Raw genomic sequence first — 17,074 nt, forward strand, 5'->3', positions numbered from 1 at the left:
CTAGACTGAACACCCCCAGTTCTCTCAGCTACTCCTCACAGGACTTGTGCTCTAGAGAGTCTCTAGTACCTCTTTACAGCAACAGGGAAGTGAAAAGACAACAGTGCTGAGACCTAAGGCTTCTCCTACAGCAGCAGCCTGAGTATTCAGAGATGAACTCATATGGTTCAGTGATCATCTCAAACCAGAGTCAGTTCAAATTCCAGCACTGCATTTAACCACATAGCTACAAGGTTTGGGGATGTGGGACCTGTTCCTGGATGTAAACTTCCTAGCAGTTGGCACATTTTTGTTCTCCTCCCACAGACAGTTCAGAGCTGTGTTTCTGTCAGGTTTCCTGGGGTCCTGGGAACACTGCAGCTGTAGCCTGCCAGCAGAAAGATGAACATTCATATTGACTAGGTATTTAAACACATTACTCTGCATAACAGATACTCCTTTTGTAACACGCATATCAGCACCTCTCACTGGAGATATCAGCTCTAGAGAAAACATGGCCCAAATGTACAGTTTCCTTTAGCTTTAGGGATAATTTTTCCCTTTCCTTCTTTGTTTTTTCCTCAATATCTGTGTCTTTTCCAGGAGATGACAGTCCATTAATGTTTATCTCATTCTCTCTGATTCTAAATGTTTTTGGGAGGATATATTGGATCAGTAAATGATATGATATCAATGTGATCATGGATTATATCAATATGAGCATGGAACTTCAAAGAAGACAATAAAAAACACAACAGGATGAATGCACAGGACACAGAAGATGGCACCTGGTATTCACAGAAACACTCAAAATCACTTTGTGGGGGTGTGTGTGTGTGCTTGTAGGACTAGATTTTTACTTTGTGTTCTTGTCCCTTGCCCTTTGCAAGGCTTAAACCGATTTCAGCAGCCGGGGCTTTAATTAATCTCACTCCAAATTGCACGGGGTGAGATTTGGGGTTTCTATGTTGAAACTGCAAGAACTTCCTCAGAACTCAGAACAGGTCTGAAGATGCTTTTTAAAAAGCCTGAGGCGAGCGTTAGGACGCGCAAAGCCGATCGTGTGAGAGAGAGCCCGAGAGTTCAGGCTGCAGCGGCTCCGCAGCCCTTTTATGAATGAACTTCGCCAGGAGTGGGGGTGTTTTTTTATGAATGGGTGCTCCGGGCTTGAATGAATCCCGGCGTCCTGCGATTTGATTGGCTGGGAAGGCTCAAGCCCCGCCCAAGCGGAGCTGGGATTGGCGGGCGTGTCCCAACCCGGAGCTTCATTCACAAAGTCGATGAAACAAAGGAGCGGGCGAGTCGGGGCCCTGGGCGAGGCGATGTGCCAATGGGCGACCGCCCTCGGGCCCGCCCCGGCCTGATCGCCCGCCCGTGGGGCGGGGTCGCCCCGGGCTCCGCGTGGGCCGGAGCCGCTGCGGGTGAGGGCCGGGGACCGGCCGGGGCGGGGGCCGCTGGCCCGGGGCGGCGAGGGCAGCTCCCGCCTCCTCGCCCGAGTTTCGGCAGCTGCGGAGCGATCGCTGCTTCTCACGGCCGGCCGTTGGTGGGGAGGGGGTTGTCTCTTCGCGGCCGCTGATCTCGGCAGGTGAGGGTCGGTCCGGTTCGCCGCCGTCCTCCCGTTGTGCCTTTCCCCAGGTGCCCTCCGAGCACCGGCAGCCCCGCGTCCGCGGAGGTACAGGCGGGCCGGCAGGATGAAGGGGTACTTGGACCAGAGGGTGCCCTTCACTTTCCCGCAGGTGAGTGGAGGTTCCAGGGGGTGAGGGGCGAGGCTTAGGGCTGGGGTCCCGCTCCGGGACACAGCTTCGGACCCCCACTTTGTTCCACTCTTTCCACAGCAGCCATCGGGCCAGGCGGCTCCCGGTGCCGGAGCTCTGATGGGCGCTAGGAAGAGACCCGCGGAGCCGGGCTTGCCGCCGGCACAGGATTCGGAAGGTGAGGGGGTGTGGGGGGGGTTGGAGGGATGAATGAGAACAGCGAAGGTTTCTGGGCAGGGAGCAGATCCTCCCCTTACGCCTCCACCCCCACCCCCTCGTTCCGCCCGGCGTCTCTGGCGTTGGAGCATCTCGCTGTCCTTCCCCAGCCCTCCGCTGAGGAAACCTCTCACTTTCCACGCAGACCTCTTCCAGGACTTGAGCCGCTTCCAGGAGACTTGGCTGACAGAAGGTAAGCTCCTTCCCCTCGCTCAGCTCTATTTTATTCATCTTTCAGTTGTTTGTCTTTTGATGCTTGTCTTGCTCCTTTGCTTTGTTTGCCGAGCTCCAAACATTGAAGGATTTTATTTCAGACTTGCCATCCTCTGGCTTGTGTAAATGAAGACGCATGAATCACACTATTGTGCTGGGGATTTGCTTATGAATGGAACTTGGCACTTGGCCCGCTTTCCTGGTTACAATTTTCATTTCGGGCTGCTTGTAACTGCTTCGATTTTCTTCTCATTCTTCGCTTTTTCTTTGGTGGTTGCCAGAACGTTGATATTTCTTCAATAAACAATAAACTAGTCTCTTAATTTGGGGAGGGGGAAAAAAGTTCCTAACTTCTTTATTTTTCTTTCTTTGAAAGGACCTTCTTGGATTATACACATTGTTTAGTTTGCTGTCTAAATTGTTTTACCTTTTGACTTTAAGGAACAGAGAACTTTCAATCCCAGAGTGTCAAGTTTTAAATCTCAGTGAAACTGGTTTTAACCAGCATGGTGAATTTGCTTTAATTCCAGTATTAACAATCTCCCTTCTAGAAAACTCCAAATGTATCCTCAAGTAGAGGGTCTTGATAAATATCAAAGTACTTAACTGTGATATAGGTGCAAGTGTTTAAGCTTACTAATACAGTGGCATTTTGAGCAGGGTTATTTCCTCTAATTTTACTACAAGTGAAGGACAATCCTGTCAGTTCTCCCTTTCTTTAAACCTCAAAAAAGATGCTTGCTAATGAGGATTATTAGGGGAGGGAATCAAATGGTTTATGTCCGTTTCAAACTGAACTGATGTGACATTGATCAAGCAGCCTTCAGAAGTGTTGTAGATGGTTGTAAGGGGAATTACCTGGAGGCTGTTTCAGGTTTGAAGCTCTCTCCTAACTTACATTGGAGCAAAAAAGTAGGGTATGAATTGCTGGTCATGGAGCAGTTGAATGCACACATCAGCTTGAGGCTGATTTCTCTTAAATCCTCAGAACTGAGCTGCCAATAAGATCCATTTGCCTCCAGATTGAGTTCTGATAGGCTTTCAGTTTTAGGCTTTCTAATGTTTGATAACATTTCTAGCTCACTAGTCTAAAGTGACACAGAGACTCTTACAATATGTTTAGCAGTAGCAGAAGGTTTGTGGAATAAATTCAGCCAGACTCAGGGGTAAAGGGAAGGTCACATTTGCCCTCCTAGTACCACAGAGGAGCAGGGCTCTTCTACCTGATCAAGAAATGAGCATGTGAAATCTGTTGTCAGTTATTAGAATATAGGCAGAGACATTCTTTTTATATAGCTCATAGCACCTAGTCAGAATCCAAGTGAAACCTTTGAGAAATTCAGAGCCTGAGAAGGAGGCTCCACACCCTCCCTGGGCAGCCTGTGCCAGGGCCCCCTCACCTTTAAAGAAGCTTTTCCTTAAGTGTGGAACCATATGTGTTCCAGCTTTTGTCCATTACCCCTAATCCTATCACTGGACACTACAGCAAAAAGTGTCTCCCCATCCTCTTAACATCCACCTTTCAAATATTTGTAAGTATTAATGAGATCCCAGCTCAGTCTTCTCCAGGCTGAACAGTCCTAGATTCCACAGCCTTTCCTCATAAGAAAGTTGTTAATCTTGCTTTTTAAAGGTAATTCATTAAATGGATTTTGTAGGTTGGAGGTTTTTTCCTCCTGTTCCCCACCTTTTATCATTTCTATTTCCAGTTTGTTATCATACAGGTCATTTTAAGGAACAAGAGCATGTCTAGTTCCATTCTAACCCAGTGCCTGTCATTAACATTCTGCTAGTCCCTAAACCTTCTTTATATCTATTTTAGCTTCAAGTGACTGAGATTACTGGGCTTCCATTTCTCATGTCTCATTGCTTTGACTACATCACCCTTGCTTCAGAGCTGAAAGAGTGCAATCTTCAGTCAGTTCTGCAATAACAAAACCTCTGTGTTTGTATTGTACTGGCAGCAGCATTTCCTTCAGCAGTAGTTTCTGAAGGAAATAGCAGCTTCTGTGAAAAGGATGTAAAAGTAGTTGTTAAAACACTCTGACATGACATGTGCTGTGGTTAAGGTTCTCCCTGGTTTCTCCATCTGTATCAGACCTGAATTTATCATGTTAGGTGCTGTCCGTGGGTAGTAGAGGACTACTCAGGAGGTTGACCAAGACTATATCTGAACTAGGCTCTAGCTAATGGAGAAAAAATAGCTCTATACTAAAATATGGGTCAAACTCTTACTAGTAATGTGTTGCTGACATACTGATGGGCTTCTTTTGCATCCTTAACACCTCTTCTTTCTGTGGTAGGGAAGAATGCAAACGTGTTTGTAAATAAACACAGATGCTGCTGTCAGGAGAAAGTCAGACTGCATGTCTTACTGCTTCAAGGTGTGATTGTGAGCTGGGCTTGTACAAAACTGGGCATTCTAGGTTGTGCAGACTAAGAGTGACTGCTTTGTCCTGCTCTTACAGCTCTTGCAAAGAAAAGATGGGCACAAAGCACCTTGGCAGAATGGGGCAAGCAGTTGGAAAGTCTGAATGAATTGTTCCCTCTGAATGTGTGAGGGGAGATGTTGAGAAAAGCTTTTCTTAGTAAACAGAGGAAGCAGGAGCTAGAGGAGACTATGTAGCTGATTCCTCTGTGGAATCAGAAAAGCCCTGATTAAGTAGGTGCTGTTTCAAGAGGGGAATTTTAGCAAAATGGAACTATGGACTATTATAACATTTGATTTTAGCTGTTAGAATAATCTCTCAAGGACACACCTGTGTACCTTGCTGAGTCAACCTCAGTTTTGCTTCCCTTGTGCTATTTCATTATTACACATCTCACTTTGGTATGGATTTTGCAATGGCTTCACTGCAACTCAGCTGTGGGCTAAGGCCACATTCTGATGGGTGATCCATGAGCAGAATGATCTGAGATATAGGTCAGAAAAGGTGATGAAACAGACAATGATGAAATAATGAAGTACCCAGTGAAAGTCTCTTTCATTGCCACCATTTGAGATGCTGCTGGAAACTCTTATCCACGTGGGCTTTACAGGTTTTGCAGTCTAAGCTTTCATGGCAATTGGAATAAATATGAGCCCCACTGAGTTATGAAGAGACATAGACTTGATAAAGTGTGCTGCTGACTTTTTAACACAATGCACCTGATCTGCAAAAGTGTGTCAAAAAGGAGACATTAAGCCTGAAGCTTCATAACATTGAGATGCTAATGCTGTTAACTGTTGTTTCACTGCTCACTACATCCAGCAGTTCTCATTCCAGTGAGCTCCTTCCAGGAGGCTCTTCCAAGGTAAACGAGGCCACTGCAGGTTTCCAGACATCTTTGTTAGGCAATTTTTGTAACATTCAGAGAGCTTATGCCTTGCTGTTATTCTTGGAGTTGTACTGATGATGCTGTCCTCAGGGCAGATGCCTAGAAATAAGCTTTACTGTGCTGGTGAAGAGCAGCTCTTTGTGGTCAGGCTCTTTATGACTACACCAGCACTTCATCTTACATTTCCCATTTGGTAGCTTCCACATTTATCATTTCATACTTGTTTTTCTGACCCTGAATGATTAAAAATCCCTCCATGAAACATGTGAACCCCAAGCAAATAAACTTACTGTTTTCCTTCTTTCCAAGGGAAGGGAGAAAGAAACTGGCAGGCTGTGAAGGGGTAAATCTGCAGGCAGAAGTTCATCAGTCCCAAAGGGAAACTACCTTTAGTGCTAAAGTGCATCCCAACAGATCTTTCCTGCATAGACTTTGCTGTACTGTTAATTATACCATACAAAGTGCCAAATCTAATTCTTCTCTCTCTCTCTCTCCTCTGCCTCCCCTGGCAGCTCAGGTTCCAGACAGTGATGAGCAATTTGTGCCTGACTTTCATTCAGAAAACTGTAAGTAGGACGGGGCAATCACATATCTCAGGGAAGGAGGGCTGGAGACACTTAAACCAAAGCAATACCTAGGAAATACAACACACAGAGACATTGAGGCTCAAAAGCACTTGTTTTGCTTCTGCATTGTTGTGATGGTGACCAAAAAACCCCACCTCCAAACCAGGCTAAACTGTCCACATCTGGACAAGGCAAAAGTGGTTTTGTTTGGTGACAGCTATCACTGTCCCTTAGGCTGAGTGGTTTCAACTGATGTGTGTTTTATTTGGTGTGTGGATGAATACTGAGGCACAGCTGAGGAGCTGAGAAAATGCACTACCATGCCAATCAAAGGTCAAATTTCTGCTGTTATTCCCCTCAAAGCAGAAGAAGTTGTGTCCTACATGGAATTACGGGTCTTGCATCTCCTGTAGGTGCTTTTTTTTCAAGGCTGTGCTGCTGGCTACAGCATCTTCCAAGAGCTCTGCTTGCCAGTCTGCTCCCTCCCTATTCTTAGGAGCTGTCTCCTAACAGATGGCCTGTGTTTGCACAGGAGTGTACAGACTGTACCACAAATGTTTGCTCTGAGAACTGGTCCAAGCACTTTGCCTTACAAAGGAGCCAAACAGGTACAGGTGTATGTGCAGGAACCTCCCACACAACAGCCATGCAACTCTCTGCTCTTCCCTTCAGTTGCTTCTCCCAGCAGACCACCATCTCATTTGGAAGCTGAGTCTGAGCTCAGACTGAATGTCTGAAGTGAATACAGACTGTTCTGAACAGCTCTGCTTTGCAAGCAGCCCAAAGAACCCAGAGCCTGACTCTGACAGGCATGTCAAGGCTACAAGAAGATGCCTTACACCTTCCCTAGGCACATACATGGCTGGCAGCTAACTGAGAGCAAAGACATCTATTTAAAGCTGATGCAAGAAACTTTAGGCTGATATCTCCCTCTGCCCAGGGCAGTTTTCCCATGAAAACCAAACTGAAGCCCTTTTCCTGATTGTTTTTTGCCTCTTTCCTTTCCCTGGACTTGGCCCTGCAGCACAGCTGGCTTGCTCTCTGAGTCATATATCTTATTTCTTCCTCTTTTTGACCTAGAACTGAGGAGGCTGCTCCCATGTTTCACTCTGAGGGAATGAATGAGCCAGCTGTAATGTGATAGCCTGTTCCAGCTATTAGAGGCCAGAAAGAATTGGCTGCTCCTAGCACACTGAGCTTCTTGAAACTTCAATGGAGTTCAGTGTACTGGACAGAACAATTTGTTGTGAGGTTTCTTTTTTTGTCCCCTCTGAGACTCAGCCAACACATTGGTATTTTTGAATGGATTCTATATATCTTTTTAGTCCATACATTGAGAAGAGCTGCTGCAGACAGAAGGGAAATGGATACCTCAGGCATAGAAAGACCTTTTTCAACCTTTCCCTGGCCCTGGGGTGTTAGCACCGATGTGAGTGCCTATGTGTGTGATATTGGCTCCATCCCAGCTGCACTGGCTCAGAACTCACCTGCTATCAGTTCAGACAATGCCCAGAGCTGTTTGTGAGCAGTTCTCCTTCTAGGACTGACAACAGCCTGAGGGCTGGCTGTGGGACTCCCTTGTCTCTGAGAAGAGGGAAGCAGCGATATCAGGCTCTGGTGTGGATTTAATTACTTATATTGATTCTATCAAGTTGTTTGGGTCCCTTTGGGTGCTGACATGTTGTCAAGAGTAAAGGTGAGGCCTTCTGGCATAGGCTCAAACTGAAGAAAGGTAGAAGGAGTCAGGTTTGGGATTTTTCTTCCTCTTTCTTGCTGAGAAAATTAGTTTTTAGGAGGAATGTTTGCAGTAGAAAGTGGCCTAAGAGTGAAGGCAAAGGCAGAAGATGCTCACCATGTCCTTCAGCCAGGTTAAGCTTGTCTGAAGAGCTAGTAAAGGAAGTTTTTCTCCCTCCTGGATTTAATTAAGCTTAAGAAGTAACAATACTCATATCCTACATCCTGGTGCTTGCTGTAAACTGCAACCCATCTTTGTTATTCATGACATTCTAACCGGCCCAGAAAAGATCCCTCCTCATCTGCATCAGGCCATGACCACAGAGCTGTGCACTGAAAGTGAAAAGGAACCTTTCTACATGGACTGTAACTGCTGTTTTGGGTTCTGAGAGTCTCCCAATCCCATATTCAGGGGTGAGGGATTGTTAGCATAGAAGAGATTCAGCAAAGGGAAACTTAAGTTGTGCAGATAGCAGCTTAGTGTAACATGGCAACCTCCTGCTCAGGAACCACAGCAGCCTGTAGAAGAGCCTGCCCTTCTTTTTCCTGAGTGCTGAAGTATAAAACTGATAGAATTAATGAAGTTAAGCACTTCAAAGGGAGGCTACTGAACAGACTTCAAGCTGCTCTTTGAACTTGGAGGTGTACTATAATGAAAGCAAGGACTTGGAAGTCAGACTTCTGTTTTGTACTGTGCTTTCACATTGATACAGTGCCTTTAGGAAAAGGATTTGAACCCTCCAAATTAGTTAGGAGCTTCTGAGACCACTACTAGTGGAGGTGAGGTGGATGCAGAGCTGCTGAATGACAGAGCCCAGAGGGGGGTGATCAATGGCACAGGATGGAGCTGGAGGCCTGTGGCCAGTGGAGTTGCACAGGGATGGGTTCTGGGGCCAGTCTTGCTCAACATCTTCATCAAGCACCTGGGTGAGGACACAGAGGGACCCTCAGCAAGTGCCCTGCTGGCACCAAACTGGGAGCACTGGCTGATTGCCCAGAGGCTGTGCTGCCAGGCAGCCAGATCTCAACCAGCTGCAGAGTTGGGCACAGAGGAACCTGCTGAGGGTCAGCAAGGGCAAGGGCAGAGTCCTGCAGCTGGGGAGGAACAAGCCCCTGCAGCAGCACAGGCTGGGGGTGAGCTGCTGGAGAGCAGCTCCAGGAGACAGAGCTGACACTGCTGGGGGAGAATCAACTGCCCATGAGCAGCAACGTGGCCTGGTGGGCAAGAAGCCAATGGCAGCCTGGGGGCATCCAGCAGAGTGTGGATCCAGCAGCAGGGCCAGGGAGCTTCTGCTCCCCTTTGCTCTGCTCTGCCACATGTGCTGAGGCCTCATCTGGAGTCCTGGGGCCAGTTGTGGGCTCCCCAGCTGCAGAGGGCCAGGGAAGTGCTGCAGAGAGGCCAGCACAGGGCCAGCAAGATGCTCAGGGCACTGGAGCATGTTCCTGCTGAGGAAAGGCTGTGGGCCCTGGGGCTGCTCAGTGTTTGTAGTTGTGCCTGCAACAACTTTGCATTTATTGTCCCACAAGAGGAATGATGCTCTTAGGAAATCTACAGTGTGTCGTCATGTTAGTACTTCATCATTTAGTGCAATGCCACTGACAAGACATGCTCAGCAGCTGTGGCAATGAACAAGCATTTTGCATGACGCAACCCAAACCTTTGCTTTCTTGTGTTTAAAAAAGCAGAGGATGTGTGTGCTGACCCTTATGACATAACAGAAAATGTCTGTCCCGGCCTTGGAACAGTTTAGGAAATACCCATTGCCTAAAATGCTGTTCTAAGTTACATGTTTATTAGTCTGTAGCCAGAGACACAGCTCAGACTTTGTTCCGGTTATTTAGTTTTAATTAATTCAGTAGTAGATTTCTATTTCAATATATCAAAGAATTCCTAGGGTTCAAGGTGCTGGGACTAATGGGCTCTGTTCATTTACGCTTAGAGAGCAGGGCAGGGGAAAGGGAGCTGGGGGTGCTGGTGGGCAGCAGCATGAGCAGGAGCCAGCAACGTGGCCTCGTGGCCAAGAAGGCCAATGGCAGCCTGGGCTGGATGAGAAGGGCTGTGGGCAGGAGGTGCAGAGAGCTTCTGCTCCCCCTCTGCTCTGCCCTCCTGAGCCTGCAGCTGGAAGATTGTGGCCAGTGCTGGGCCCCTCAGTTGCAGAAGGACAGGGAGCTGCTGGAGAGAGTTGAGTGCAGGGCCACAGAGATGCTGAAGGGAGTGGAGCATCTGCCTTGTGCTGAAAGGCTGAGGGAGCTGGGGCTCTGCAGCTGGGAGAAGAGGAGCCTGAGGGCTGAGCTCATTCATGTTCCAAATGCATCAAGGGTGGGTGTGAGGAGGCTGGAGCCAGGCTGTGCTCAGGGATGGCCAATGACAGGACAAGGGGCAATGGGGACAAGCTGCAACAGAAGAGGTTCCAAAGCAACACAAGGAAGAATTTGTTCCCTGTTGAGGTGAGGGAGCACTGGCAGGGGCTGCCCAGATGGGCTGTGGAGGCTCCTTGTCTGGAGCCATCCCAACCCCAGCTGGATGAGTCCCTGTGTGCCCTGCTCTAGGTGGTGCTGCTCTGGCAGGGGGGTTGCACTGGATGAGCCCTTGAGATTCTGTGAAGGGCAGAGCTCAGGAAGCTCCAGTGAAGAGTTGTGCATTTTCATAGAATCATTATGATGTAGTTTTAAGGGTTTCTCTGAAAACAGATGCTTTCAAAATCATAGAATCATTACAGTTGGAAAAAGACCTTTAAGGTCATCAAGTCCAACCACTAAACCAAAATAGCAACCACTCTGGTGGTATTTTATTTCCCTGAGCCAGCTGAACAAGGACATGGTGGTGGCATCACAACTGGTTTTATTGGCTGATGAAAAAGTCATCTCACCTTAAACAAAAGTATCAACCTGACCTTTCATTTCTCTCCCACAGTAGCTTTTCACAGTCCTCCTGCTAAGATTAAAAAGGAGCCCCAGAGTCCTTCCTCTGACCCCACGCTGTCCTGCAACCACAAGCAGCCATTCCAGTACCACAATGGCGAGCAGTGCCTTTACACCAGGTAACACCTCACACAGGGGAGGGCCAGGAGCTATTAGGAAATCAAGGGCTGCTGCATCACCTACTAATAAAGCATTCTGACAGCAATCTGCCTGCTGGGTAATGGGGATGCACACCTACTGCTATCTAAATTAACCAATGGGTCAGCTTGTGGCGGCGCTCAGCCTGCCATTTATTGCACTGGATGGTTCAGACATGTACAGAGTAGAGCTGGGCTTGCCTCTATTTTTTCTTCTCCTTAGTGCTCTTCCTCAGCTGTCCTGATGCTAAGAGCAGTCTTGACATTGGGCATGTGTCTCTCTCCCCACTGCTTTACAAAATCTGTCACATAAAGAGGTCCCTGACACCACTGCCCACAGTCCCAGCTACTTGCCTCAGTTATAGTATGGCTTCTTCACTACAGATACCTTCTCCAGTTTGCTGCTTGAAGGGTTGTTGCTACTGTGTGTGGGGGAAACCAGTTATCAGTGAAGAAAGTGTTGATGCTGAGAGCTTTCTAGCCTGGGTGGCTGCACAGGGGGTCAATGTGTCTGCCTGTGATGCAGATGCTGCCACGAGTCCCTCTCTTGGCAAGGATCATACTCCATTATCTGTTTGACTGTTCCTAGTGCCTATGATCAACCCAGACAAGTTGGAATCAAGTCTTCCAGCCCAGGAATCCAGATACAATCACCTCTCCAGCAGTTCTCTAGACAGGACAGGAGCTTCCTGACCCCTACAGGGCCACCCCACCCCACATCCAGCCGTGGATACCTAAACGAAAGCAGGTGAGTTACTGCCCAGGAAGGGGCAGTTATTGGTGAGAAGGACTGCCCTCCGTGGTGATTCAGGGAGGAGAGGCTGCAGCATCTAGATTCAAGTGCTCAGTTGTCAGGAATGACAGGATCCCTCATCCAAAGTATCTGGGGCTCACCACTGCTGTCTGGGGTTTGATGTCTGTAACCTTAAGCCAGCCTGATTCTGTGAATGATAGGCTGTGGAGCTGCCATTGGAAACATCTTTCATTGAGGTTCCTTCCTTGGCACAGCTACTTATGCAGCTCCTACAGCCCCAGTAACAGGCTGAGGTCAAGGAAGTGTCTGTCCCTCAGTCAGCCCTGCACCGGGGCTGAGATCAGACTGCCAAGAAAGCAGCCATCCCATATCCTCCCCTTCTTCTAGCTCTGCATACCAGCCACCTCTGGAGATGTGCCGTTCCTTCCCCTCCTCCCAGGGCATGGCCCAGGAAGATCCCATCTCCTACCAGCACCAGATGTCTGAACCTTGCCTCCAGTACCCTCATCAGGGCTTCAAACAGGAGTACCACGACCCTCAGTACGAGCAAGCGAGCCAGGCGGGCAGCAGCCGATACCCAGGAGCTGTGGTGGTAAAGCAGGAGCAAGTGGATTGCATGTATGACTCAGGTAGGCAGAGCTCTGACTGCATAAACCAGACATCAGGGCAGGGGGGTGGGCAGCCTCACTGGTGGTCTTTGGGCTCTGAAATAGTTCTAGAATCATAGAATAGTGGAGGTTGGAAGGGACCCTCAGAGCTCTTGTCTAATTCTGGGCTGGATGAGAAGGGCTGTGGGCAGGAGGTGCAGATGACTTTCCACCTCTAGAGAGCAAGATCGTTCTGCCTCCCGTGCTTGTTCATTAAACGAACCTGTTCATTGTTCTGTAGATGTTCCTGGCTGTCCTTCCATGTACATAAATGCTGAGAGTTACCCAAACCATTCAAATCCAGAGGATACATCAGGTAAGAAACTCATGGGCTGTCTTCTCTCCCTGCATTGCTCTCTACTACCACCCTGTCCCTGGCTACAACTGCCTGTGCATCCTCTTTCAGGCTGCAGCTATGACAAGCAGATGAGGCCTTTCACTGATGATACCTGTGTTGTTCCAGAAAGATTTGAAGGTCAGAGAAAGAATGGCTTGCAGTTTGGGTGTGATATAGGGTTATCCAACATCTTGACCACTGTCTACATAGTTCCTTACGCTGTGTTCTGGTAGGTGTGTTAGCTGTGGCTCATACCCAGCTTTTGGGTGTCCTGTTTCTTGAGCTTTTCTAGCATAAAGTAGCTTAACCATGAGGTTCATCAGAGCTCCTGTTGGAAGAGCTGCTGGTGAATAGGTTGCTTTGGTTTATGTGAACTGAAATGTTGCAGGTAAACTGATGGGAAAGGTTTGAGTGGTGTTTTTGGCAACTGTTACCTTGAGAAATAGCTTGTCTGCTCTCGGCAGGAGACATCAAGCAAGAAGCTGGAGGATACAGGGAAGGACCTCCCTACCAGAGAAGGGGATCTCTCCAGCTTTGGCAGTTCCTGGTGGCTTTATTGGATGATCCAACCAACTCCCATTTCATTGCCTGGACTGGCAGAGGGATGGAATTCAAGCTCATTGAGCCAGAAGAGGTGAAACCATTTGGCTTCTATAAAGAGGAACAGCCACTGTTTCTGAGACTAAGCTGCTTTTCTTCTGCCCTGTGAAGGCTCCTGCCTACCAGTGCTACTCTTTAGACTCTGTAGCAAGGTAGAAGAGATCAGAGCACATCAGGTTTAAAAAAGGCTGCTTGTACAGTTTAGAGCCTCAGCAACACAGTGAGTGAAATCACCCACTACCTCCACTTCCTTAGCCACTTCACTCTCAAGCTTGTTGCCTCCCTGTGTTGTCTTAAGCTTCCCAACTTGAGGTTTGCAGTTTGGAACCCACCTGATTACAGCAGCTTTCGTAAAAATCTAGAAGAAAAATATGTCCCAGTCTAAAGATATTTGGATAATGACCTTAACTGAGGTGGAATTTCTGGCTCTGTCACGTTCCAACCCCCACCCCAGTATTAGCTGATAATACCTGGGAGACCTGTCTGTTGTATCTGTTCACATCTTGCTCCAATTAGAGCTACGTTTAGCACTGTTCTTGCTGCATATCAGCCTTTACAGGCAAATGAGTTGTTTTGGTGGGCTGCCACATGCTTACAACAGATTGCTGACTCTCCTGGACAAAGCTGAAAATCGTGTAGCAGTGGGAAGAAAGGCACAGGGGTCTTCCATGGAGGTGTCCCTTGTACTTGGGCTCCTGGTAAACGTGTGTTACTTGAAGATTAAATGTAGCATAGGATGAAGGCAGTCCTTTAGCATTCTCCAGCTTGAAAAGTGAGAAGTGGTGACAGCAAATGAGCTGTGTGGTGGCAAGGAGAAAGCCTCTCTGATACAGGGTGATTCAGCTTGAGTTCTGCTCTTCTTATTGAAGAGCTGCTAGCTAATTGTCGAGTCATAATCTGATGGGGTACCATCCCTCAAAAGAGAAACAGCTGGACAACATTCTTTTGATCTCCTTGGGTTGGCTTCCCAGACGTTTATGTGCTTGGATGCTTCACTCTACAGGTGGCCAGGTTGTGGGGTATCCAAAAGAACCGTCCAGCCATGAACTATGACAAGCTGAGCCGGTCCCTTCGCTACTACTATGAGAAAGGCATCATGCAGAAGGTCAGTTTGCAAAGCAGAAGGAGTTGTTAAACCTTCAGTAAGGCTTCTGTTGTTGTTTGAGACAAGAAGTCTTACAGGTACAGAATGCATTTGAGCTTGCCAGGCAGCCTGAGCTTCTTTTGCAGCAGTTAAATGAAGAAGAAGCTGAAGTGAAGCAACACATGGGAAATAAACCAAAGGGGACTCTTGCTTTCCTCTTTCTTTTCTGTGTATGCCTGCAGTCAGGAGAGTTGGAATTCTTGCAGCTGCAAGGACATACAATCAGTTTAGACTGTCAGTGACAGAAAGGTTGCCTGGGGGTTGGTCTTATGTGGCAGGGATGGTGTCTTCCAGCTCCAGAGCACTGGAGAGGATAACTGGGAGTGTAATATGTCACAGCAAGGCCTGATGTGGGCTTGTTGATGTTGTTGCTGCTTGGACAAAGAGTCAACTGGCAGCATCCCATTTCCCAGGAGCTGTTCCAAGGGAGACCAGGGCAGCAGAGGGAGAAGTTTACAACTCAGATATGTCTCAGGCCAATGGGCTAGAGCAGCCAAAAGCTTATGCAAGCCTGTGTGCATGGAGCATTCACATCCTGACTTCCTTGCAGGTGGCTGGAGAGCGCTACGTGTACAAGTTTGTGTGTGAGCCTGAAGCCTTGTTCTCTTTGGCCTTCCCTGACAACCAAAGGCCAACCCTGAAGGCAGAGTTAGACCGGCAGATCAGTGAGGAGGATACAGTGCCTCTTTCTCACCTGGATGAGAATGCCACTTACCTGCCAGACCTTGGAAACCTCCCTTCTCAGCTTTACAACAAAGGCTACACTTACTAGCGTTGCTGGCAGCACTCTCTGCCACACTTGCTTGTGTATATAAGTAGACATCTGGTTCATATTCAATCAGTATAAGCATTTTTGCAGGCCAGTCTAAGGTGGCACTAAACCCTGAATCCTTGCTCTGGTCAGAAAAGGTGGTCAGGTACACCTGTGGGTAATCACCTGACAGTTGACAAGGCTCTTGCGTGCTTTGTCAGGATGGGATTCAGTGATGCAGATGTCTTTCAAGGAGCAGAGCTGCAGCTTCAGTAGCACATCAGGTGATTGGTGCCTCCAGCCAGAACATAGGAACCTGTTACAGTCCCTCTCTTTGGTAAGAGAGGAGATGCTGTCCTACTAGGCTTTTGTTTTCAGTTATGGGGATTCTACAATGCTGCTGCTGACTCCAGTCCTTCAGCTGAGGTGACTCCTCACCTCTGCATGGCCAGTCTGGCCTTCACTCCAGGATGGCTGCAACACTGATCACAGATCATACACCTCCCCTGTGAACTGTTTTGTGGGAACAGGGAATGCCTTTTGTCTTGTATGTGCATGCTCCTGCCTATCCCCTCCTCCCTCATAATACTTCATGCCAGGGCTCAGTGGTAGTTGGACACCCCAAGCAGGGAGCTGGAGGCACTGCCAGGATTAGAGCAGTACATGGCACAACACAGTTTAGGGGAACTACAGAGCTCCCTGCTTCCATTGGTGTGAGGCACAGTTCAAAGCCAACATCCCCTTCAGGCAGAGGCATTGCAGGAGGCAGCAAGGTCTGAGCCACCAGTTCCTTGCAGTGTTGTGGCTTTTCCAAAATGCACAACTTCTTCAACAAACATCCTTGGGGGATCTTTAAAGACTTGTCAGGCTCTTGAGTGTGCCCATCCTGGGCTTGGCACCTGAGGCAAAAAAAGAGCCTGATGGAGATGCTTTAAGAAAGCTTTTACAAACCAGAGGTAGTTCTGTCATAGCTGGATTTAGACTTAACCTCCTTTGCATGTTTGAAGGAAATTCTGATGTGGTGGAAAGGCAGCTGCCTCTGCAACCCAACACAGCACCTGCAGCTTCACTGGACTTTGGTCTTCCACAACAGTGGATGTTTAGGATGGGCATGACATCCTCACTGAGAGGTGCTTCACTTCTGAATTAGCAGCTCTGACCATGTGCCCAGTTAGGCAAGGAGCAGTACAATGTACTCTTAACAGAACAAAACTGGTTCCTACTGCTTTAGACTGATGATCCAGCTCCTAATATAGAGCACTACCAGTCCTGCTGCTGTGGCAGCCTGTAGTATATTGATTGAAAGCCTGATCCCCCCCTTATGACTCCCCTGCATGGCTAATGCCAACCCTCCCAGCTTTGTTAGTGGGCAAGGCTACTTTCCCTGCCTGAAGAGAGGCCAGATAGCCAGAGCATCCTGCCCTGCTGATGCCTTTGCCTGCTCTGTGCAGCCCAGAGACTCAGTGTTTTTGCAGATCCTGGCCCTCCTGCTTTGTCCTGCTCCCACTTGGCAAGCACACATCCTCTGGCGTCCCCAAAATAAGGGTGAAGGGGAATACTTCCATTGGTATAAGCTGCCCTGTTTACTATTTATGAGTGTAAAAATACTATAATTAATAAATTGGTCTATGTCTTTGGCCAGTGCACCTTCATTCAGCTCCTGGTTAGTCCTCCCTCACCTTCTGAACTTGATTTGCCCATCTCCTTGGCACCAGCTTGTAGCTGATGGAGAGGGTTCAGGGATGCATGTTTACTTCTGAATCTTGCTGGAGTTCAAGAAATGAACACTTCCCTCCCTTGACATCCTCACAGCCAGTCACAGAACCAGCACTGAAAGATCACAATGAACTATATAACCTCTGGCTGCACCTGGTGTCAGGGGAAACAGCTCTCTGCAGCTGCAAAGAACATCGCCCACGCTGACCCTGAGCCAAGCTCCATGGTTTTCATTAGCTTCTCCCTGAACTTCAGCTCTGTCTTGAGCAGTGGCACTTCCAGATTG

At 48.2% G+C, this 17,074-nt stretch overlaps 1 protein-coding gene across 3 annotated transcripts; it reads left to right on the forward strand.

Moving 5' to 3' along the window:
- The first annotated feature begins 1,635 nt into the window (after window positions 1-1,635).
- ETV4 (ETS variant transcription factor 4) lies at window positions 1,636-15,134 on the forward strand. Of its 3 annotated transcripts, none has more exons than XM_062018301.1 (12): window positions 1,636-1,715; window positions 1,815-1,911; window positions 2,095-2,142; window positions 5,993-6,046; window positions 10,695-10,821; window positions 11,429-11,587; window positions 11,981-12,222; window positions 12,482-12,556; window positions 12,647-12,715; window positions 13,042-13,211; window positions 14,181-14,282; window positions 14,872-15,134. In XM_062018301.1, exons 1-12 carry the CDS (start codon window positions 1,671-1,673, stop codon window positions 15,091-15,093), a joined length of 1,410 nt encoding a protein of 469 aa, XP_061874285.1. In that variant the 5' UTR covers window positions 1,636-1,670; the 3' UTR covers window positions 15,094-15,134. The 3 variants fall into 3 exon arrangements, with proteins under 3 accessions (XP_061874285.1, XP_061874289.1, XP_061874286.1); XM_062018302.1 differs by having other exon boundaries at window positions 1,671-1,715; window positions 1,830-1,911; window positions 13,024-13,211; XM_062018305.1 differs by lacking the exon at window positions 12,482-12,556 and having other exon boundaries at window positions 13,024-13,211.
- Window positions 15,135-17,074: the final 1,940 nt, after the last annotated feature.

Source organism: Colius striatus, chromosome Z (assembly GCF_028858725.1).
Source record: "Colius striatus isolate bColStr4 chromosome Z, bColStr4.1.hap1, whole genome shotgun sequence".
NCBI classification, from domain to species: Eukaryota; Metazoa; Chordata; class Aves; order Coliiformes; family Coliidae; genus Colius; species Colius striatus.

Coding starts and splice junctions, on each gene's coding strand:
- ETV4 (XM_062018302.1), top strand. CDS start 1,671: ATGAAGGGGTACTTGGACCAGAGGGTGCCCTTCACTTTCCCGCAG. Junction 1,716..1,829: donor TGCCCTTCACTTTCCCGCAG/GTGAGTGGAGGT, acceptor CCATCGGGCCAG/GCGGCTCCCGGTGCCGGAGC. Junction 11,588..11,980: donor GGATACCTAAACGAAAGCAG/GTGAGTTACTGC, acceptor CCCTTCTTCTAG/CTCTGCATACCAGCCACCTC.